The 24,678-nt window shown below is 44.1% G+C and overlaps 1 protein-coding gene and 1 long non-coding RNA gene across 2 annotated transcripts in view; both read left to right on the top strand.

Annotated features, from left to right (window-relative positions):
* LOC144491500 (protein SSUH2 homolog) overlaps nucleotides 1-23,581 on the top strand; it is a 47,797-nt gene extending 24,216 nt beyond the window's left edge. Inside the window, exons 6-13 of the mRNA XM_078209400.1 lie at nucleotides 616-676; nucleotides 1,831-1,955; nucleotides 3,032-3,094; nucleotides 5,007-5,089; nucleotides 8,665-8,757; nucleotides 11,428-11,533; nucleotides 15,041-15,148; nucleotides 19,598-23,581. Of these exons, the coding sequence (XP_078065526.1) occupies nucleotides 616-676; nucleotides 1,831-1,955; nucleotides 3,032-3,094; nucleotides 5,007-5,089; nucleotides 8,665-8,757; nucleotides 11,428-11,533; nucleotides 15,041-15,148; nucleotides 19,598-19,738 (780 nt within the window). The 3' untranslated portion in view covers nucleotides 19,739-23,581. The remainder of the gene's footprint in view (nucleotides 1-615; nucleotides 677-1,830; nucleotides 1,956-3,031; nucleotides 3,095-5,006; nucleotides 5,090-8,664; nucleotides 8,758-11,427; nucleotides 11,534-15,040; nucleotides 15,149-19,597) is intronic.
* The window catches only part of LOC144491503 (uncharacterized), a 279,152-nt gene that overhangs the window by 130,112 nt on the left and 124,362 nt on the right, over nucleotides 1-24,678 (top strand). The window lies entirely within an intron of this gene.

Genomic DNA, 24,678 nt, shown 5'->3' with positions numbered 1-24,678 from the left:
AGTCCAGGGGGCAAGCTGTGGGGGTTACTGATAATGTGACATAAATCCAACACCCCGGTTTAGGCCGTCCTCATGTGTGCGGAACTCCAAGGCGGCCTTCACGACACACAACAGCGCAGAGTCGCTGAGCAGAAACTGATAGCCAAGTTCCGCACACATGAGGACGTCCTAAACCAGGATGTTGGATTTATGTCACATTATCAGTAACCCCCACAGCTTGCTTCCTGGGCTTGCAGAATCTCACTAGCTGTTCTGTCTGGAGACAATACACATCTCTTTAACCTGTGTTTAATGCTCCCTCCACCCACATTGTCTGTACCTTTAAGACCTGGCTGGTTGTAGGGATTCGCATTCTAATCAGTATTCTGTAACTTGATGTTGTGTCTCTGTGCACTGTTTGAGAGCACATTTCCACTCCATCTGACGAAGGAGCAGTGGTCCGAAAGCTTATGGTATTTGCTACCAAATAAACCTGTTGGACTTTAACCTGGTGTTGTGAGACTTCTTACTATATTGCTGAGCCATACGCTAGAAATGTAACTTTTAATCAAATGTATGAATGTAAAGCATGTATGGATCCTGCAACGTTGCTAAACCAGGTTTGTTTTACTTCAGTATCGCCTTGAAAGCTTCACTGAATCCAGATCAACTGAGTGGAAGATGGTGCCCTATAAGGGTGAGCATATAATACACAGAACAACTTCAATCCAAAGTACTTAGACCTTCACAGGGATCACAGGCACCAGGTCACTGATACACTTTGAAGCCACACTATATGTTAAACCATTGGGGTCACCACAGTTGCATCATTGGATCAGTCAGTATTGATGGTAATTCACTCTTTTCAGCTACTTTGCGTTTCCAATTGGCACGATTTTCTCTTCAGTCCATTCTGTTTCCCAGCGCTCCCAGCCAACCTCGAGATCTTGTTAAATGTGGCCTCAAGATTTTGCAATTGACTCAGACAAGGTTTCACCCAATGCCTCTTGATCTCCATTCTGCTCCATATGTCCTTTCCCACTACTGGCCCCTCCACTGTCAATAGGTACGCTTGGAAATAAGCAAAATACCGTGGATGCTGGAATCTGAAACGATGCAGAGAATGCTGGAAAACACAGCAGGTCTGGCAGCATCTGTAGGGAGAGAAAACAGTTAAAGGCTAGGACTTTCCAATCCCCCCCCCCCCCCCCCCCCCCCCCCCACCCCTTTGCTTATTTCCACTGGTGAGATAGCTTGCCATTGGCTAGCATTGGCTAACTTCCGGTCTCACTGATGTCTACGGGGTTTTGTATGCCTGCAAAGGGGAATCATGCCACGGGGTTGTCATTGGTGGGACTAGAAGATTCCCCCGGCGGGAAGAACTGGTAAATTTTGGCCAATGTTTTGAGTCCATTTGACTCTTCAGAACTAAAGAGGGGGAAAATGTTTGATATTATACTGTAGCTGAGATATTGTAGCGAACTTAAGAACAAGAGTCAGATGGCCCAGTGTGAGAGAGGGGAAACACTTGGAAAACCTGCTGCTCCCTTACTGTCTAGCACTATCTTTAACTCTCATAACGAAGGCCCTGTTGATTTTCTCTGTGATTAACTCTCATCCGTCTTTGACATCCTTGTCCCTCACAGCTGGTTTGGATTTAGTTATAATGATGCCTTTGTCCGAATTTAGGGACAACGTCCTGTAGCAATCCTAATAGCACAGAATATGATCTTGTCCCCAGAGTTCAGCCGTCTTCAACGTTTTTCACTTGTTTGAGAAAGATTTGCTTTTTCTGACTTTGACTACATGTCAATGGTTTCTGAAGGTTATGATGGTCTCTTGCTGTTTTAGGTCAATTTGTTGATAGCAGTGCCTATGGATTGGCTCCCCTCCCCTGGGATATAATAGTGGAGAGGCCTCCAATGTTTCAGAATGATGTCAGTAAAGTCCAAGTGCCACACACTTCATCCACAAAGGTAAGCCTTCACACGAGGGAATGTTTCCTCAATGCCATATGTGGGTAAACTTCAAATATCTTTATAAAGAATGCATCATGGATTTTGCTGCACCCACTGTAAAGAATATCACAAGAAATCAGCCAGATTGCACGTGCTCATCATTGATGTGTTCGGACAAAGTGGCGCTAATTTAGAAGGAGTATCAAATCTATAAATGGCCAACAGCAAAATTAGAAATGGAATTTGGAGGCAATATTCCTCTTATTGTGTCCAGGAGGTCCAGCCTATCATAGCAATTGTTATGAAGGGGTCTGGTTGTCCATCATTTACACCAAGTAGGGATTGTCAGAATGTATAGATATGCTGATCTCCACGTGATAATTATGTCCCATCTCCCTTATGAAAATTGTTGATGGCATTCGTCATCAAGGGAAATAAAAGCAATCAAGTGAATTTGTTTCTGCTTTTATCAAATGCATTTTAGACTGTTCACAGTGTGAGTGTTTCCGAAGAAGAAGGAATACAATGAACGTCATAATAAACTGAGTCATAATCTCACTTGCTGATGGTTCTTTGTTCATCTGCATTGAGCATGTTAATCAACGTCACAAACACCTCCTGGCTTTGGAAAATCCATGATCTCTGAACAATTTTTATCATCTGTCAAATTCTGCTTCAAGTACACAACCCTTTTAAAGATCAGTGGTTTTTTAAAAAAAAACCTTGCCCAAATTTTGAAGTGCAGAACAAGAAGTCAGCATGTACTGTACTGCCTATCTTGTATTGTTAAGTCATTTTAAAGAGTGTTGTCGGTGCGACAAGTGTTTTCTGAAGCTGATTTTTACTTAGCGATGTTTTTGTCACAATTATACCATGCGCAATAACACTTTCACACTGAGTGTCCCCACAAGAGTTTATGGAGTTTGATTGAGAAACAATACAGCATGAAGTTGGCATCCAGCCCTGTGGCTTTTCTATGCAGCTCTCTGCTTTAACACAGCAATAATAAATTCACTTATGCTGGTTTGAAGATGAGCTGATGAGGACACAATCAACATTAATCTCATGTAATTGCATTTCTCTCTCTCTCTCAGGGGTGTCCCACATGCATGACGTTGGGCAGAATAGCATGCATTGAATGCATTGCAACTGGAAAGGTAGGTACTGAGCTTGAGAGTTTCATGTTTTTGGTTTTGCAGTAGTTTTGCCTGGAGGTTAATTCTGAAGACCAAAGGGTATGTTTTGCAAGGTTATTTTTCCAAGTGTGGAGCCTCACTCTGTAGAAATACATGTTGCAGATTGACCCAAGGTATTAAAGGCCTATCTGCAAAACATACTCCTATTGAGTGATGTTCTCTGCTGGGATCACAGCCTCACTGAATTTACACTAATGCGTCTACCTTCCATGAGGTTTTTTTCATTCCATGGGATCTTATCCTACAAGAAGAGTACCCAATTAGACCCATCATGCTTAATCAGCTCTTTGATCAAACTATCCAATTAATCCCTTTCCCCAAAGCCATGTAAATATTTTCACAAGTATTTATCTAATTCCCTTTCAAAGTTACTACGGAACTTGCTGCTACCAGCTTTTCAGGCAGTGCATTCCAGATCATTGCAACTTGCTGCGTTTTAAAAAAAAATGCTTCCTTGTGTTGCCTCTGGCTCTTTTGCTAATCATATTAAATCTGTGTCTTCCGGTTCCCTACCCATCCAGCCTGGAAACAGTTTCTCCTTATTCACTTCAACATTTTGTGCAAGGGAAATCATGTATAAGCAATTTATTAGAATTCTTTGAAGGAGTCACATGTGCTGTCGATAAAGGAGAACTGGTGGATGTACTGTACTTGGGTTTCCTGGAGACATTTGATAAGGTGCCACATCAAAGGTTATTGCGGAAAATAAAAGCTCATGGTGTGAGGGTAACATATTGGCATAGATTGAAGATTGGCTAGTTAATACGAAACGGTGAGTTGGCATAATTGTTTCGGGTTGGCAGAATGTGACGAGTGGTGTGCCACAAGATCACTGCAGGGACCTCAACTTGTTACAAGTTGTTATCCAATGGATAACAACTTGTCATCACCTTTGTGTATTAATTGTTTCCATAATTTTGAAGATCTCTATCAGATCACTCATCAGTCTCCTCAAATCCAGCCAGTTCCATCTGGATTCAAATCCCACCACGGGAGGTGATGGAATTTGAATTCAATAAAAAATATCTGGAAATAAGAATCTACTGATGACCATGAAACCACTGCCGATTGTCGGAAAAACCCATCTGGTTCACTATGGAATGGAATTTTTGAAATGAACAGCATTATTGCGTTCAGGGGCAAGTTAGATAAACACTAAGGAAAAAAGAATAGAAAAATATCACAATGGGGTTGGATTGAAAGAAGAGCGGGAAGAGATTCTTCTGGAGCATAAACACTGGAATATACCAGTCAGACTAAATTGCGATGCTGTAAATACTTTGTAACTGTATATTTGCATTCAATTCTACTCTTTAGCAAGGATGTCTGGTTCACTAATGTCCTTTAGGGAAGGAAATCTGCCATCCTTAACAAGTCTAGCCTACATGTGACTCCAGAGCTTGGTTGACTCTCAACTGCCCTTGGGCAACTAGGGATGGGTAATAAATATTGGCCAGCCAGTAATGCTCATGTCTCATGAATGAATTTTTAAAAAGGTATAGCCTCTCAGTTCTGGTATCATTCCAGTGAATCTTTTTTGTATCTTCTCCAGTGCCGTTATGCACCTTTTTATAATATGGAGACCAAAGTATTTCAACTGTGATCTGTACAGGTTTGATGTAACTTCTTAGCTTTTTAATTCTAATTATGGATTTAAGATAAACCAAACCCTTTGAGCAGAAGCATAATGTTTGTCCTCAAGCTACTTAATGAATGTAAGTTCCTTTATTCTTTACCTGTAAGATTCACCATCTGAATCACGTATCTTCTGTCCACTTCCAGTTCACTGTATGTTGAGCATTGAACTATCCTTCACCAGCCAATGGATTACCACCCAAAGATATAAGGTAACGCTGCTGTCTTGTAAACACAGGTGAAATGCTGGGTGTGTAAAGGTCGAGGATACCAGTTTAACAACGATAGATGCAGCCACTGTAATGGCACTGGGCTTCAGTGGTAAGAAAACATGATCAAGTTATTATGCCAAATCCATGAACCCCAGAAAGATCAGAGCTCCCAGAATGGGAAGATTGTGTGTTTGGGGTTAGGCTGTGTGTGGGGGGATGCTTGGATATTTTTAATTCAATGACACACCAAATGGTGTGTTCTCAATAATGGGAGCGTAGCCTCCTTCTACTCAAAGTGTGAAAAATAAATAAACTGAAAGCTATTAGAGAGCTTACAGGCTATAATGGCTGTAACTGAATTAGAAAATTAATCAAAGTGTGATTGGCTGCATTCACTTGTTATAATTAACTGAATCTCATTCGAGAATCTTTTGGAAGATTGAGGTTGATATATGGTACACAAATTAATTTGAGTTCTAGGATGGAATTCTCCCAAACAACCTGCAGTGGGCGAGTGCAGTGAATCTGGCGGGAGCCAAAAAGTCAGAAACCCGCCAGTGTTAAATCATGATGCAATTCTCCCAATGTTGGGTCAGTCTTCCTGCTGGCAGGTGGCACAAATGCCATTTCCATTTTGTGAATGCTCATTAAAACAGCTGCCACCAGAATCCTGTCAGGCCTTTCATTCTTGTGCCATGCCAGTGGGAAATTATGTCGGTGTCAAACCCAATTGCTAATTAAGAGGTGTGCACAAGGCAGTTCACCAGAGACCTCGGGTGAGTGCAACAACTTTCTGTCATGGCTTGTGCTGCTCCTGATGTGCTGTTCACTACTTGATGCGCATCAATTGGACACGAGGCACAAAGCTTCGGTAAAAGAAGGCTTTTATTAACTAACAATGGAACTATCAGAACTTTAACACACTATCCCAGACTGAAGAGGTCCCGCCCGAGCAGGGGGTCTTATACCTCTCCCAGGAGGCGGAGCCCGACTGGGATGTGCCACAACAGTTACAACCACAGGTGTATCAATCCCACCCTAGCCCAACAACAACATTAGAACAACCCAACAACAACATTAGAACAATCCCACAGTGGGAACCAACGATGGTTCACCACACTACTCTGCCAGGACAGACCAGGTTCATGCACATATCACCATGCCTAGCTATGTGCCTGTGCTTCATGGACAGCACCGTGCTGCTGGACCCTGCCGGACTGTCATGTATCACCTAGTTGGATCAGTATTGAGCCTGGGGTTGGAGGTTGCAGCAGCCTTCTTGCTCCTGGTGCCACACAGCAGTGTCTGCCTGGACAGCACTGTGCCGCCGAACTCTTGCAGCCATCGCAACAAAGGGGGGGAGGGGGGTCAGCAATGTGGAAGAAAGGCTGTGCAAAGGGCAGGGGCTCATGGTGGCAGGCAGAGGGGCAAGGTGATGGATAAAGAGGGTGAACAATGCAAGGCAGAGGGAGGAGAGGGAAGCTGGACTCCGACAAAGCTTCATGAAAAGCTCACAAACCAGGGAGTCAAAGGGATACCACATTGTTTACTGGAAGGGAATGCATGAAGACTCCAGATGTAGTGGGTAGAGGTCCAAAGAGGACATGGGCACATCACAGGTGATAAGCTCGTGGAGTGGGTGGTTGAATCAAGGAATGAACCTCTTGGACCTGCTAGCCTTTTTTCTCTGTTTTTCCTCTACTTCTTTCCCTGGATGACATTAACAAACAGAACACAGACCAGGAATCAAGCCCAGGATATTCTCATTTATAATAACAGCAGCATTAACGCAGACAGTCTATTTTAAACATTCAAAACCCCTAGATGAAAGGTTTTGACAGAGTTTTTAAAAAAAGAGAAACTGTTTCCACCTGTAGGTGTGTCAGTAACCAGTGGATGCGGATAACTGGCAAAAGAATCAAAGGGGAGCGAGCTTTATGATTTGGAATGTACTGCCTCAAAGGGTGAGGCTGCTAGTCTTTCCTCTTGACACCCTGCACAGTCTGGTAAAGACGGGTGGGCTGGATAGAGTAATACGAGTATGCTAGGACTGGTGTTTAAATATGGCGCTGGGAACTTTGAACCCATCAGTTGAGGCCAGATGGGTCAGAGGGGAACTCACTTGGGCATAATTAATGAGCTTCCACGTGTAGAATCTGGCATGGGATCCCACTATTCTGGTTGGCAGGATGGATGCTGCTGGAGTCAGCTGCCACCAAACTTAGTCACAAGATGGGAGAATTCCACCCTTAGTATTGAAAAGAGTATCACTGATGATAGAAAGTAGTTGTTAGTTTCTTTCATGCTTTGGGAGTTAGAAGAAGGGCTTCTGAGGTGGTAAATCTGTGAGAGCTCGAAGCTAAATCACACCAGGAATCTCATTGAGTTTTAATCAAGAACATTATTCCTTTAATCATAGAATCCTACCACTCAAATGGAGGACAGTCTGCCCTTGAGTACTGTGCTAGCCCTTTGAAGAGCTTTAATTACTCTCACCTGCTCTTTCCCCATAGCCTCGCAAATTTTTACTTTTCAATTATTAACGAATTCCCTTTGAATGTTACTATTAAATCTCCTTGCATCACCCTTTGAGGCAGTGCATTCCAAATCATAAAGCTCACTCCCCTTTGATTCTTTTGCCAGTTATCTTTAATCTGCACCCACTGGTTACTGACACACGTACAGGTGGAAACAGTTTCTCCTTTTTTTACTCTGTCAAAACTTTTGATTTAGGGGTTTTGAATGTTTAAAATGGACTGTCTGTATTAATGCTGCTGTTTTGCGAACATCCTGGGCTTGATTCCTGGTCTGTTTGTTAATATCACCCAGGGAAACAATGAGGGTGCTACAATTGGCCTTGATGCCTCTGGGCCAGAGAGGGGGAAAGTTGTCCTCATCCCCAGCTCCAGATCATTATTCTGTGATTCAGCTGTAAAGTGCACAACTATTGAGTTAGCACTGCTGCCTCACAGCGCCAGGGACCTGGGGATTCATGGCTTGGGTCACTGTCTGTGTGGAGTTTGCACGTTCTCCTTGTGTCTGTGTAGGTTTCCTCCGGGTGCTCCGGTTTCCTCCCACAGTCCAAAAGATGTGCTAGTTAGGTGCATTGGCCATGTTAAATTCTCCTTCAGTGTACCCAAACAGGTGCCGGAGTGTGACGACTAAGGGATTTTCACAGTAACTTCATTACTGTGTGAATGTAAGCCTACTTGTGATAAATAAGTACAAGGAAAGTATGAAGTTTTACTGTGTTGCCCACCACCATGGGGAAAGCTACCAGCACTAATGGACTAGGTTCACACACAAGTACCAGCCATCGGTGCTTTTTTATTTGCACCTTACTCCAGAAAGGATGGGAGATTGGAAAAGAACAGTTTCCTGAATGTTATGGAACATGATTATATGGACATATCTAGTTGTTACTTGGGCAATGTACTAAAGTGGAGTCGGTCATATGATTGATAGACTAGAAAGGACTCTCAAATCTAGGGTATCAAATATCCCGGATTTTAATTTTTTAAAACAATTTTTAGAGAACAAAGGCTACCTTGGGTTGGCATCCTAAAGTGAGATTATGCAAAATGCAGTACCTATAATGAGGTGAATAACAAGCTTACGAGTAAGGTTGGTTGGATAGAAAATATACTGATATTGATCTGACTCTGGTTTCTTGTTGATCCTCAGCTGTAATAAGTGTTCTGGCCGTGGCACAAAAATTTGCAAAACATGCAAAGGAAGCGGACAACTAATGGTGTTCATCCAGCTGACAGTCAAGTGGTAAGCGTAATGCATTTATAATATACTGCAATGTTCATAGAATCATAGAATCCCTACAGTACAGAAGGAGGCCATTTGGCCCATCAAGCCTGCACTGACAACAATCTCACCCTATCCCCGTAACCCCACATATTTACCCTGCTAATTTCCCGAAACTAGGGTCAATTTAATATGGCCAATCAACCTAACCCGCACATCTTTGGACTGCAGGAGGAAACCAGAGCACCCGGAGGAAACCCACGCAGGCACGGGGAGAATGTGCAAACTCCACACAGACGATGACCCAAGCCGGGAATCGAACCCGGGGCCCTGGGGCTGTGAGGCAGCAGTACTAACCATTGTGCCGCCCCCTTGCCTCAGTATTTCTGCTTCAGAATAGGATCTTTGTGGATTCAAACCCAATTCTACTAAACAGCAATCTTGAGGGGGTGTAGGAATTTTATATAAGAATGTTGCCTGGAGCGCTGTTACCTCCGAGTTCTTGTTCAGATGTCATTCAGTTGAAAGGAGGACATCAAGATGGAAATATACTGTATGTTCTAGCTATAATGTAAGATGGCAGGCTCATTGCAGTTTCCATGGGTATGTATCCATATACGTTTATGACCTACTAGCAGATCTCTCTGATTGATCTCAAGGATGGCTGATGAAATAACAATATTACATTTGTAGCACTCTTGAAATTGGAGCCAGTCTCCATTTGGTGCAGAAAGGCTTTGCCATGCTCCTAATTTAGGATATTTTATTTTTCTGGGAATACGCCGTTCCAAACACACAGTACTGGTGACAGCAAACAAAGCAGTCGAGCAGAGATTAAAGAAACGATAAGCGTGCGTGAGCTTGTCTTTGGAAGGCAGGAGGAGGAACATTGTAGGAGGCAGATTCTAATGTAGAAGGAGTTTGGTTTCCCTTTCATTCAAAAAGATTCTGGAGTGGAAAGAGCATTTGAGTAGAGAGAAGATTTGTTTGAGATGACCCCGTCAATTTTAACAGTGCACACGCCGATACCATGAGTATATAGCACTGTAACATGTAGAAAGTCACTGCAGAAATAATTAAGGTACACTTTTTGAAAGCAGAAGCAAGGAAGTTGTTCAATAGATTAAAGTAAAATGCTGCGGATGCTGAAATCTAAAACAAAAACAGAAAATGCTGGAATGTTTCGGCAGGTCTGACAGCATCTGTGAAGAGAGAGTCGAGCCAACATTTCGAGTCCAGATGACTCGAGTCTCGAGCTCTGACAAAGGGTCATCTCGCCTCAACGTTAGTTCTACTCTCTCTCCTCAGATGCTGTCAGACCTGCTGAGATTTTTCAGCATTTTTCTGTTTTTGTTCAATAGATTGATGGAGCTGGAATACCAATGGAGGGTTAAGTTGAGGGATCTTTAGAGTTAGGGAGCTGGAAATAGTTTTCCTTTAGGGATAGGTCGGTGATGGATCAATTGTGGACAGGGAGTTTCTGATTCCAAAGCAAACTGAGTAATGTGAGATGTTTGTTTCCACTTGGTGTAATGAAACCTTGTGAGAGGGGTGTGGATTGAAAGGCTCTGGCTGTTGAAAAACCTGGGCCTTTATGTTGTGTCAGTGAAGAAATGGTTGGAGGAAGGTGACCTCTTTTACTGCTGAGGGGTTGAAGGCCCTGTCGCAGGTGGTCTTTAACAAAGCGTCCCACTCCATAATATGGGGATGGTAGATGCCAAAATCAGCAGCCTGCCCACCATATTCAAATAGTCAAGGATCAAGCTAATTAGCCATAACCCAATAATACGCCTCACAATGCCATGGAGTGGCGAGTCAGGCAGGCCGTTTACAAAAAACACTTTTAAAAGTCAGGAATGAAGGAGGGGTACTATCTTCAAGGAGTGCCCCTTTTAAGACTGGGGTGGGTAGACACCCCCTATAAAATATTACCCCACTTTTTTCCCATCTGCTTGCTTTGTAAAACCAACCACTCCTGCCCGCTCTCCTCTCAAAACTTCCCAAACCATCTCCCACCCAACACCCTGGCTTACCTTGCTCCAGGATCCACGGGCCTTCTCTTTGGGCCTGCTTGCAGTCCCAGCAGTGCCTATTAATGCACTCTTAGGCTGACAGTTCCTTCGGGCAGGACTTTTTCTGTGAGGTATGGAGGTCTCACTGGCAACCAATTTAGCTCACCCACAGCACACTATGGCAGCAGGACGAGCTGGCGTGGAGTTTCTTCCATGGCGACTTCACTTCTGGGTTGGCAGGCGAGCCATCCACCACCCACCCCCTTCCCCTGGAAAATGGCACCCATGTATACGGGCTTGAATTGCTAAGTGAATTCAACAGTAGTCAAGCTTTGACCATACTCAATCGTAACTTAATCCATGGTTGTTACGGTAGTGAACTAAGATAAGGAATAGTTTCTGTTTACAAAAATTTGTTTACAAAGGTGAGAGGCGAAAACCCAAGACATAGCAGCATTAACAGAGGCCCAGAAACAGTTTGATTCCCTTGAGTGTGTGCTCTGGGTAGTGTGCAATGTAAAAGATCAATGTCCGCTGTACTAGTATTCCATTATAATACAGGCTCAATTAAGGAAAGGATATTTTATTGGTGTTTACAGAACAAGGTGAAGCGAGCTCTATCTAACTTACCGCTACACTACACTGAAATAAATTAACTTATCTTTACTTCCTCAATCAGGAAAAATAATATTTTTGAAAGAATTGCTGATCGACAAAGTGGACTTCCCATAGAACTTTATAACAAAATTAATGGCCAGAACATCTTCACTGATCAACAATTCAGGGTAAGAAAGAGAACTTTGTCTCAAAACTCCACATAATTAAAGGATCATCACACCATTTTAATTCAGTTGCATGTGGGCTTGGGCCAGTAATGCCGAGTGAGTTTACGAAATTAGCTTTAGAGAGATGGCTTGGTATGGGAGATGAGGAAAGGACATTGCTGGAGTAGGAACTGCACTTCTGAGACCGTGTTAAAGCTGACCTGGGAGTGGCTAATGCTGGAATTGGGTGACATAAGCTACGCCCATCTCCAGCTTGAATTGAATGGAATCTCCTGGAAATGTGTGACATTCAACACTAAAGGACTCTACGAGTATACCCGTTTACCTTTTGGGGTCTTGTCGGCATGTGCCATCTTCCAAAGAGTAATGAAGCACATTCTTCAAGGACTATGCAAGATAGCAGTATGTCTTGGTCATGGGGGTTTCAGAACAGGAACATCTGGCCAACCTAGAAGAAGTCCTGCAGCAATTTTCCAGGGCAGGAGTTCACTTGAAGAGAGAGAAATGTGTTTTTCAGGTGGCTGAAGTAACCTATTTAAGCTACCAAGTAGATGGCAAGGGGTTACATCCAGTAGAGAGTAAGATAAAGGTCATTAGAGGCACCGAACCAAAGGAACACCACAGAACTAAAATTCTTCCTGGCGTTAGTCAATTATTATGCAAAATATCTCCTGAATTTGACTTCCGTGCTGCCCCCCTTGAATGCCTGACTACAAAAATACTGTTGGTCTTGGGTAGCTCCGCAGGCAAAGGCTTTTCCTAATGTTAAACGTCAGTTATTGTCATCCAACTTATTTGACCTTTAAGAACATATTTTAACCTGTGAAGCTTTCCCATACAGGGTTGGTACAGTACTGTCACATCGCCGGAAAGACAGAACGGAGAAGCCCATTGCGTATGAAACATAGAATCTAGGAGTAGACCATTCAGCCCTTTGAGCCTGCTCTGCCATTCATCTTGATCATGGCTGATCATCGAATTCAATATCCTGATCCTCCAGGATCCTTTCGGATGCAAAGCAACAATATTCTCAAATTGAGAAGGAAGGGTTTACGGTTGTATTTGGTGTGAGGAAGTTCCATCAATAAGTCTACAGTCAATGTTTATTTTAGTTACCGACCATAAATACTTAATGGGCCTCTTCAAAGAGGACAAAGCAATTCGCACCATCACCTCCATTCAGATACTTGTTATTGACGGCCTATGAATATCTTTTGGAACATCACCCTGGAACCCGGATAGCTAATGCTGACATACTGAGTTGCCTTTGGTTGCTTCCAAGCCTGGCTCCTTTACCAGCAGTAGAACAGATTGTGATGACCGTGAACTCTTTGGAGACCTTGCCAGTGTCAGCAAAGCAGATTAAAGCTTGGACCCAAAAAGACCCAAATTAAAGCACATGATTTTACAAAGGGGATTCCAAGGACAATGGCCGAAAAAATAAAACCCTACCTCATTAGAAAAACGGAATTTAGTGTTGAGGATGGGATCATTCTCTGTAATTGTTGCCCCCCTCCCCCCACCCAGGACGACATCCAATATTAACGGAACTGTGTAATGGCCACCCAGGAATATGAAAAATGAAGATACAGGCCGTGCCTTACGTCTGGTGGCCGGGTCTTGATTCTGACATCACAGACTTGGTGAAGTGATGTGACCTGTGCCAGGAAAATCACAAACTTCCACCCTTGGCCTACTTATACCCATGGGAGGGGCCTGACATTGAGAAGGAAGGGTTTACGGTTGTATTTGGTGTGAGGAAGTTCCATCAATAAGTCTACAGTCAACGTTGTTTTTAGTTACGGACGATAAACACTTAGTGGGCCTCTTCAAAGAGGCCTTAGTGTACATGAGAACTTTGCAGGTCCCTTTATGGGTTCTATGCTTTTAATTATGGTGGACGCACACTTCAAGTGGTTAGAGGTGCACTGCATGAGCTCCACAATCTCTCAGGCTACTATTGAGAAATTGCGACAGAGCTTCAGCACACATGGAATACCTTAAGGCCTGGTTTCCAATAATGGCACGGCCTTTACTAGTGGCGATTTCCAGAACTTTGTGCTCTCTAATGGTATCTGACACATCTGGACTGCACCTTATCATCTGTCAACAAGTGGTCTGGCAGAATGGGCAGTTCAAACCTTCAAAAATAGTATAAAGAGACAACTGGCGGCATCCATGGTGACCAAACCATTCGAATACAGGACCACACCACAGAGGGTGGTGACGGTCTGGAATGCGCTGCCTGGGAGAGTGGTGGAGGTGGGTTGATTCACATCCTTTAAAAAGTATCTGGATGAGCACTTGGTACATCAGAACATTCAGGGCTGTGGGCAGATGGGATTAGGTGGGAATTCAGGTGTTTTTAATGTGTCAATGCGGACTCAGTGGCCAAAGGGCCACTTCTGCGCTGTGTGATTCTATGATACCACAACAGGTGTTGCTCCAGCAGAGCCGTTGATGGGACAGTGGCTTCATACCAGGAGAGCTGGGGGCTTAAGCTGGCAACCTGTATGCCTCCATTTGACTTGCTGTTAAGCTCATTGAAGAGCTTGTTAACAGGCTGGGAAATTCAAATTCTCATTTCCCCACCCCACCCTGGACTTAGCATGCAGGATGCCTGAAGTAGTCACTGGTGATTTCTGCCAATCAAATAATAATCCATGTTTGAAGATGTGCTGTTCTCCTCAGTCTATTGCTGTATTATTTGCCACGGTTTCAACAGAATAGAATTTAAGTATTGTCTTTCAACTTTGGCTGAACTCGCCAGAACCTGAGCACACAATCTAGACTGGTTCTACATTTAAATACTGAAGGAGTGTGGCACCATCAGTTGTACCATCTTTTGGACAAGACTTTAAACTGAGGCTCCTTCTGCACTCTCGTGCACATGAAAGATCCAGTGGAACTATTCCATGAAGAGAAGGCTATCCCACCTGGTGTCCTGCTGGCCAACATTTACCTCTCAATCAATGGTGTTCAGATTATCCGGTCATTTAACTCATTGTTGGTTGTGAGACTATCGCTGCAATTCTACCGCCCCGCCTGCCACGGAATTGGAGCGGGCAAGGGAAATGTTTGTTGACCTCGAGCGGGATTTTCCAGTTTCGGGTCGAATGAGGCCGTAAACTCCTGCCCTATGTGTGTATGTGTGCAGACTGGCTATTGCATTTCCCAAAGTTACATAAGTGGCTATACTTCATTGGTTAGGGGGGATAGTGAAATGTCCTTAAGGATGTGAAAGGTGCTATGCAAATACAAGTTCTTTCCTGCCTTTGTTCGTTTCCCTCCTTTTTATCGACATCCTCTGCTGGGCAACAAAATAGTTCAAACATTTGCAAGACTTTTGACAATGTGATACTGCTAACATCGGTAACTTTAAGGCGTTGGGTCAACATTGAGTAAGAAAATCAATTGACTAATACAGGTAGTGAATTGTGCATCCTGGGGTTTTGAACATTGACTTTGGTGCGTTTCTTTAATGTGGTCTTTTGTTTGTTGCACTAGGTCAATCCTCTAGTTGCATTTCCAGACTCTCAGGTCAATCTGGCCTCCCAGAAGGCCATCCAAGAGCATGAAGTTCATTTGGCCAGAACCTCCCACATAATCCAACAGGTGAGTTGCACACTGTGCACAGCACCTACAGCAATCCATTGTGAATCTCTGTTTGCAGATGCGAAGATGTTTGTGTTTGAGTAGAATTCTCACAAGGGATTCGGGCATTTTGTGTGAAATCATGTGTGACCTGACCAAATATTAACTCAATCACTGACGGCTGAAATCACTGTGTTTTGACACTTTAGACAATGCTCGCTTTTCAGGGACTTAAACCGCTCTGTTCAAGCTGTTGTTTGAAAATTAGATTTTCCCCACCTGTAAACAAGCTCTTCAATGAGTTTAACAGCAAGTTAAATGGAGATATGCAGGTTGCCAACGTAACCTCCCAGCCCTTCCCCGCTGTCCTTTTAAAAATTCCAGCCCATCATGAAGGTTCCAGAAGACTGAGACGTCATTTGTAATGACTTCAAGCTGGCCATTGAGGTTGGTCTATTGGAATATGAATTCCCTGATTTAAGGAGTCAATTGATGGGCCAATCGGGGAATCTTTTCCTTGTATTTAACAGGGAATGTCAGTTCCTTTGGCACTCCCGAAGGTAAACTGCTGACCAAAAGCACTCTGTGTACTGCTGTTGGAATTGTAAATAAAGGGACTGCTGCCTCCGAAGATTTGTTATATCATCCAATTGTATTATTTTCCAAGCGTGCCCCGACATGCAATTGAAAATTCAGGACTGTGTGCCAGTATTCATTTTCTGTTGGTAAAGCCTCCCATTTGTGTCAGGTTTCATGTGAAACGTTTCCACATAGAAACTCCTTGTGCTCTCACAATGGGAATTGTCGAAGTAATTACACCCACTGGGCAACGGTGGTACTCTCGCACCTCAGTTTTTCACTTCCCAGCTCCTCAGCCTGTCGACATAAATGTATCAGCTGTAACTTGCTCTGCTTTCTGCTCTCCACATTACCTTCAGTACTGCTGTTTAATAATCATAGAAACCCGACAGTGCGGAAGGAGGCCATTCGGCCCATCGAGTCTGCACCGACCACAATCCCACCCAGGCCCTATCCCCACATATTTTTTACTTGCTAATCCCTCTAACCTACACATCTCAGGACTCTAAGGGGCAATTTTTAACCTGGCCAATCAACCTAACCCGCACATCTTTGGACTGTGGGAGGAAACCGGAGCACCCGGAGGAAACCCACGCAGACACGAGGAGAATGTGCAAACTCCACACAGACAGTGACCCGAGCCGGGAATCGAACCCGGGACCCTGGAGCTGTGAAGCAGCAGTGCTAACCACTGTGCTACCGTGCCGCCCCAATGTCAAAACATTGGGCTAGAAAAAAGAATATATGACTTTGCCAATAGAGTGGATAATGTCTGTGCACACAGGTACAATTATCCACTGCCTCCTAACCTTACTTTACCTACAGGCTACACCTGTCCCATTACTTCCTGTTTCCTACACACAGGAAGGTTGACTAGTAAATAGTATCATCCAATTTGCATACAGTGATCTGTAACTGCTCTTCCCATTGCCCCTCGAATTCCCCAAGAATCTATCCTTAGCACCTCTCCTGTTTCTTCTGCTACAGGCTGCCCCTCAGCAACGTCATCTGAAAATGCAGCATCAGTTTCCACATGTATGCAGGCCACATCTAGCTCTTCCTCATTACCTTCTCTCAGCACTTGTACTGTCTCTAAACTGCCAGACTGCCCGACCGGTACTGGATCAGCAGAAATTTCCTGTGGCTAAATACTGGGAAAACCAAAGCCACTTGGTCCCCACCACACACTCTGTCACCAAGCCACTGACTTCATTCCTGCCCCTGGTAGCTGATACTGAACCAGACTGTTCACAACCTTGGTGTCCTGGTTGACCCCGAGATGAGCTTCTAACCACAATTTTACATCATCCCTAAGCCCACCTATTTCCACCTCCGTAACTTTGATCTGCATCTGCAGATAAAACCCTCATCCATCCTTTGTTACCTCTAGATTTGACTATCTCAACGTGCACCTGGATGGCCCCTCATCTTCACACTCTACTCCCCACTAAAAGTAAACCTATTTACTGAAGCCCTGCTGCCCATATCCCAACTGACATCAAGTCTCATTCCCCCTCACCCCTGAAGCAAGTGTGGAATACAAGGAAAGTAGAAAGAAACTTAAGCAAGGAGTAAGGAGGGCTAAAAGGTGTCTCAAAAAATCATTGGCCAGCAGGATTAAGGAAAATCCTAAGGTTTTTTTATATTATATATATCTATAAAGAGCAAGAAGGTAGCCAGGGAGAGGGTTGGCCCACTCAAGGACATGGGAGGGAATCTATGCATGGAGCCAAAGGAAATGGGTGAGGTATTAAATGAGTACTTTGCATCAGTATTCACCAAAAAGAAGGACTTGGTGGATGATGAGTTTGGGAAAGGGTATGTAGATAGTTTGAGTCATGTTGAGATCAAAAAGGAGATGGTATTGGGGTTCTTGAGAAACATTAAGTTAGACAAGTCCCCAAGGCCTGATGGGATATACCCCAGAATACTGAGAAGGCAAAGGAGGAAATTGCTGGGGCCTTGAGAGAAATCTTTGTATCCTCACTGGCTACAGGGGAGGTAGCTATGATGTGGAGATGCCGGCGTTGGACTGGGGTAAGCACAGTAAGACGTCTCACAACACCAGGTTAAAGTCCAACAGATTTAATGGTAGCAGAAGCTTTCGGAGTGTCACTCCTTCAGGTGAAAACTCCGAAAGCTCGTGCTACCAGATAAACCTGTTGGACTTTAACCTGGTGTTGTGAGACTACTTACTGTACAGGGAGGTCCCAGAGGATTGGAGAATAGCCAATGTTGTTCCTTTGTTTAAGAAGGGTAGCAAGAGTAATCCAGATAATTACAGGCCGGTGAGCCTTGTGTCAGTGATAGGGAAATTATTGGAGAGGATTTTTCGAGACAGGATTTACTCCCATTTGGAAGTAAGTGGACGTATTAGCGAGAGGCAACATGGTTTTGTGAAGGGGAGGTCGTGTCTCACTAACTTGATTGAGTCTTTCGAAGAAGTGACAAAGATGATTGAGGATAAGGCAGTGGATGTTGTCTACATGGACTTCAATAAGGCCTTTGACAAGGTCCCTTGTGGCAGACTGGTACTGAAGGTGAAGTCGCATGGGATCAGAGGTAAGCTGGCAAGGTGGAGACAGAACTGGTTCGGTCATAGAAGACAGAGGGTAGCAGTGGAAGGGTGCATTTCTGAATGGAGGGCTGTGACAAGTGGTGTTCCTCGGGGATCTGTGCTGGAACCTTTGCTGTCTGTAATATATATAAATGATTAGGAGGAAAATGTAACTGACTTGATTAGTAAGTTTGCGGACGACACAAAGGTTGGTGGATTTGCAGATAGCAATGAGGACCATCAGAGGATAGAGATCAGCTGGAGACTTGGGCAGAGAAATGGCAGATGGAGTTTAATCCAGACAAATGTGAGGTAATGCATTTTGGAAGGTCTAATACAGATAGGAAATTTACAGTAAATGGCAAAACCCTTAAGAGTATTGATGGTAAGAGGGATCTGGGTGTACAGGTACACAGGTCACTGAAAGTGGCAACACAGATGGAGAAGGTAGTCAAGAAGGCATTCGGCATGCTTGCCTTCATTGACCGGGACATTGAGTTTTAAAATTGGCAAGTCATGGTGCAGCTTTATAGAACCTTAGTTAGGCCACACTTGGAATATAGTGTTCAATTCTGGTTGCCACACTACCAGAAGGATGTGGAGGCTTTGGAGAGGATACAGAAAAGATTTACCAGGATGTTGCCTGGTATGAAGAGCATTAGCTATGAGGAGAGGTTGGAGAAACTTGGTTTGTTCTCACTGGAACGATGGAGGTTGAGAGGTGACCTGATAGAAGTCTACATGATTGAGGCATAGACAGAAGCTTTTTTCAGTGTGGAAGAGTCAATTACTAGGGGGCATAGGTTTAAGGTGCAAGAGGCAAGATTTAAAGGAGATTACGAGGCAAGTGTTTTTTTTAACACAGAGGGTGGTAGGTAATCCACTGCCGGGGGAGGTAGTGGAAGCAGATACGATAGTGAGTTTTAAGGGGCATCCTGACAAATACATGAATAGGATGGGAATAGAGGGATATGGTCCCCGGAAGGGTAGTGGGTTTTAGTTCAGTCAGGCAGCATGGTCGGTGCAGGCTTGGAGGGTCGAAGGGCCTGTTCCTGTGAACAAAGAACAATACAGCACAGGAACAGGCCCTTCGGCCCTCCAAGCCGCTCATGTGCCCAACTAGACCATTCGTTTGTATCCCTCTATTCCCAGTCTGTTCATGTGGCTATCTAGATAAGTTTTAAATGATCCTAGCGTGTCCGCCTCAATCACCTGTGCGGTAATTTTCTTTGTCCTTTGCTCTTTTAACCTCTGGTCATGTCTGATATAACCAGTCTCAGACTCCAATCAGGAAACTCTGGAACTTTGACTAATATGCATCTTTTTCTTGGCAGCGTCAGACGATCGAGTTCATTCCCATCACTCAAGTGTACTACAACTGGAAGGAAGAGGAATACAATTACTTTACATGTGGTATTGAGAATAGAGTGTATGCCCCAGACTACCCCGCAAAGTGCTGCTGCAGTATTCTGTGAGCATACCAATCATAAATTGCTGCTCCTCCCTGAAGTGTTGTCCACACAACAGCTAAAATGCATAATCTCCCCACCTACATGCCGAAATCCCAGATCAAGCTCAGCATTTTGTTGGTGAGTTAAGTCTGACAAAGCATGTTGTTTATTTTGATTAATAATCAATCATTAGATCAATAAGACAGCAGATCTATCTCCCAAATCCCTCAGTATTTGAGTGGTTGAATGCCCCAGCCAGTTAGTTCTAGTCTGGGATGACTCTTGGTTCAATCAGTGATTTTTGCTGGTCTCGGCCCTGGTTGTGTAATGGGCACCCCAATTGCTGAAGGGCGATTATGAAATTAGGTAAGGCTCATGCTCTGGTTCATTGACTTCTGCTGGCAGTGTGTGGCTGTCTGATGAGGTGGAGTCGGGTTTGACTGTATCAGTCCCACTTAAGTAAAATGGTGGAAGATTGGAAGCGACTCTGGACAGAACATAGAACATAGAACAGTACAGCACAGAACAGGCCCTTCGGCCCACGATGTTGTGCCGAGCTTTATCTGAAACCAAGATCAAGCTATCCCACTCCCTATCATCCTGGTGTGCTCCATGTGCCTATCCAATAACCGCTTAAATGTTTCTAAAGTGTCTGACTCCACTATCACTGCAGGCAGCCCATTCCACACCCCAACCACTCTCTGCGTAAAGAACCTACCTCTGATATCCGTCCTGTATCTCCCACCACGAACCCTATAGTTATGCCCCCTTGTAATAGCTCCATCCACCCGAGGAAATAGTCTTTGAACGTTCACTCTATCTATCCCCTTCATCATTTTATACACCTCTATCAAGTCTCCCCTCAGCCTCCTCCGCTCCAGAGAGAATAGCCCTAGCTCCCTCAACCTTTCCTCATATGACCTACCCTCCAAACCAGGCAGCATCCTGGTAAATCTCCTCTGCACTCCTTCCAGCGCTTCCACATCCTTCCTATAGTGAGGTGACCAGAACTGCACACAATATTCCAAATGTGGTCTCACCAAGGTCCTGTACAGTTGCAGCATAACCCCACGGCTCTTAAACTCCAACCCCCTGTTAATAAAAGCTAACACACTACAGGCCTTCTTCACAGCTCTATCCACTTGAGTGGCAACCTTTAGAGATCTGTGGATATGGACCCCAAGATCTCTCTGTTCCTCCACAGTCTTCAGAACCCTACCTTTGACCCTGTAATCCACATTTAAATTTGTCCTACCAAAATGAATCACCTCACATTTATCAGGGTTAAACTCCATTTGCCATTTTTCAGCCCAGCTTTGCATCCTATCTATGTCTCTTTGCAGCCTACAACAGCCCTCCACCTCATCCACTACTCCACCAATCTTGGTGTCATCAGCAAATTTACTGATCCACCCTTCAGCCCCCTCCTCTAAGTCATTAATAAAAATCACAAAGAGCAGAGGACCAAGCACTGATCCCTGCGGCACACCGCTAGCAACCTGCCTCCAATCCGAAAATTTTCCATCGACCACCACCCTCTGTCTTCGGTCAGACAGCCAGTTGCCTATCCAATCGGCCAACTTTCCCTCTATCCCACACCTCCTCACTTTCATCATAAGCCGACCATGGGGGACCTTATCAAACGCCTTACTAAAATCCATGTATATGACATCAACTGCCCTACCTTCATCAACACACTTAGTTACCTCCTCAAAAAATTCTATCAAATTTGTGAGGCACGACTTGCCCTTCACGAATCCGTGCTGACTATCTCGGATTAATCCGCATCTTTCTAAATGGTCGTAAATCCCATCCCTAAGGACCCTTTCCATCAATTTACCAACCACCGAAGTAAGACTAACCGGTCTATAATTACCAGGGTCATTTCTATTCCCTTTCTTAAACAGAGGAACAACATTCGCCATTCTCCAGTCCTCTGGCACCATCCCCGTGGACAGCGAGGACCCAAAGATCAACGCCAAAGGCTCTGCAATCTCATCCCTTGCCTCCCAAAGAATCCTAGGATACATTTCATCAGGCCCAGGGGACTTATCGACCTTCAGTTTATTCAAAACTGCCAAGACATCCTCCCTCCGAACATCTATTTCCTCCAGCCTATTAGCCTGTAACACCTTCTCTTCCTCAAAAACATGGCCCCTCTCCTTGGTGAACACTGAAGAAAAGTATTCATTCATCACCTCGCCTATCTCTACTGACTCCATACACAAGTTCCCACCACTGTCCTTGACCGGCCCTAACCTCACCCTGGTCATTCTTTTATTCCTCACATAAGAGTAAAAAGCCTTGGGGTTTTCCTTGATCCGACCCGCCAAGGACTTCTCATGTCCCCTCCTAGCTCTCCTAAGCCCCTTTTTCAGCTCATTCCTTGCTAACTTGTAACCCTCAATCGAGCCATCTGAACCTTGTTTCCTCATCCCGACATAAGCTTCCCTCTTCCTTTTCACAAGAATTCTGTGGCCCTTTGCGAATCACTGGATCGCAAAAGGATCTGTGCCCCTTTGCGAATCACTGGCCAAGATTTTCCATATGGAAGATTTGATATACCAGCCAAACATCCATTGACTTCTGGGCCTGGAAAATCCCAGCCATTGTTTCTGGATGAGGGTGGGGAAGAATCTCCCCATAACTATTCACTCATTATAGAATAAGACTGTGATAAGGCTACAAATCCACTTGAGTGTGGAATCTCTGTCATGCTTAAACACTAATTCCAAATTATTGAGACTATGCAATAGAAACCTATGATAATTGTATATTAATTGTGTTTAATTATATGCAGGTAGAGGGCAATAATAGGGTTTCACTTGAGCATGTAAAAAGACTTTGAAACTGTGGGCTGGTTGAGTTAGGAGGTGTACGCTTGTCACATTTTACTCTGTAAATAAATAAGATGGCGAAGAGTGACTCCAGTATCCTCCTTCACCAGCTGGCTTTCAGGATGCTGTAATTTGCATATTCCATGTGATAGTAATATAATATCATCAGGCTAAGAAGAATAACGTTCACAAGGACTGTTATAAGAAAGGAGGTGAGAGAAGGAAAGACCAAGAAATGCACAAAGCGAGAAAGACACAGGCAGAGAGAAAGATGGAACCTCACACAGAACAAGACAGAAAGACAGACACACAGACAGACTGAGAGAGAGACATACAGACAGAAAAAGAGGCACACAGAATGAGAGAGAGACACTCAATCCAAGAGAGATAGACACACCGACTGAGAGAAGGGCAGAGACACACAGACCAAGAGAAAGACGCACACAAATGGAGAAAGAGAGAAATACACTCAGACCAAAAGAGAGCTACACCCATGCAGAATGAGGGAGATAGAGAGACACACAGACCGAGAGAGATACAGACACAACAAAAGAAAGACCGAGCCACACATAGACACACCAAGAGGAAGAGAGACACATACACAAGAGCAACAGAAATACAGAGACACACCAAGAGAAAGAGAGATATTCTCTGAGACGCAAGAGGGAAAGACAGAGATACTCAGACTGAGAGAAAGACGGGCACGTGCGCCCCCCACCCCCTGTATAGAAGCATTGGCTAAAGCCCACTTTTCCAAATAGCTTTTTGAGACCCACAATAAGCCTAATTACCAGACTGCAAACTGTAATTGTTGTAATGGTAATGTTGAGGAAAGTTAGTACGAATGGGATGAATTGGTTTACATTCTCATACACGATGGTGAGCTTTTTATAAACATCACATACAATGCATCTTTCTTTAATGTCTGTTACATTTTAATTGTAATGAATGTTAATTGTGTAATTGTCAAATGTTATGTATTGGAATACTTGGTGAAAGGGATCAATTTCATTTTATTAAAACAGTTTCAGATGTTACTGCTCTGTCCCCTTTTTTTTTTCACACCTTCAGTTTCAATAAAATATTATGGGCGGGAAATCTCCAATCTTATCTGTACCTGTCCCACTGCCAGCAACAATGAAGAATTTGGCACTCGGCCAAAACTCCATTCACTGCAGCGGCACCAGAGAATCCCAGCCACGGACAAGGTCGGAGGTTTTTGGCGTATATGTTTTAAATGTCACACATTGCTTATCTGGAGAAACTTCTTCCGTCAATCTAAATGGCATCTTGGTAGGATTACTCATTATAGATCCCACCTGCCTGTTATGCCGGCAGCTGCTCACTTCTAATGGGAGAGGATGAACAGCCAGAGATCATGGTTTATATTGGTACTAATGACATAGGAAGAGAAAGGAGGTCCTGCAGGCAGATTTCAGGAAGCTAGGGAAGGAATTTTAAAGTCAGGCCACAAAGGTAGCCTGCGAATTAATCCCAATGCCATGCAATAGTGAGTACAGAAGTCGAAGAGTAGTGTAGCTGAATGCATGATTGGAGAGATGGTACAGGAGCAAAGGCTTTGGATTCCTGAGGCGTTGAATCCAGTTTTGGGATAAGTGAGATCTGTACAAACCGGATGGCTTGCACCTCAAAGGAGCCAGAACCAATAGCTGATGAAGGAGCAGCGCTCCGAAAGCTCGTGATTCCAAATAAACCTGTTGGACTTTAACCTGGTGTTGTGAGACTTCTTACTGTACCCACCCCAGTTCAATGCCAGCATCTCCGTGTCAACCAATAACTTGGCAGAGGTTTGCTAGTGCTATCAGGGGGGGGTTTAAATAACTTAGTGGGAGGGAGGGGGTGGAGGGATCCTGAGCATGGGGCAAGAAAGAAGAGAAGCAAAATGAGTATAGAAGGTCATAAGATTAATGGAAAGATGATTGACGACAAAGGAGTGTTCAATTTTTCGTAATATACACATCTATGCAAGGAGTCAGTGAGCAAGGCATTTGAGCTGGGGCAAAGACAGATACTTGGAACTATGATATCATAACTATTACACAAATGTGGCTTCAAGAAGGGGAATTTCATCTCATCGTTCCTAGTTTTCAAATGGGACTGCGAAGG

This window comes from Mustelus asterias, chromosome 3 (assembly GCF_964213995.1).
Source record: "Mustelus asterias chromosome 3, sMusAst1.hap1.1, whole genome shotgun sequence".
NCBI classification, from domain to species: domain Eukaryota; kingdom Metazoa; phylum Chordata; class Chondrichthyes; order Carcharhiniformes; family Triakidae; genus Mustelus; species Mustelus asterias.
The sequence above is the reverse complement of the archived record's forward strand: the minus strand, read 5'-3'. Positions and strand labels throughout refer to the sequence as shown.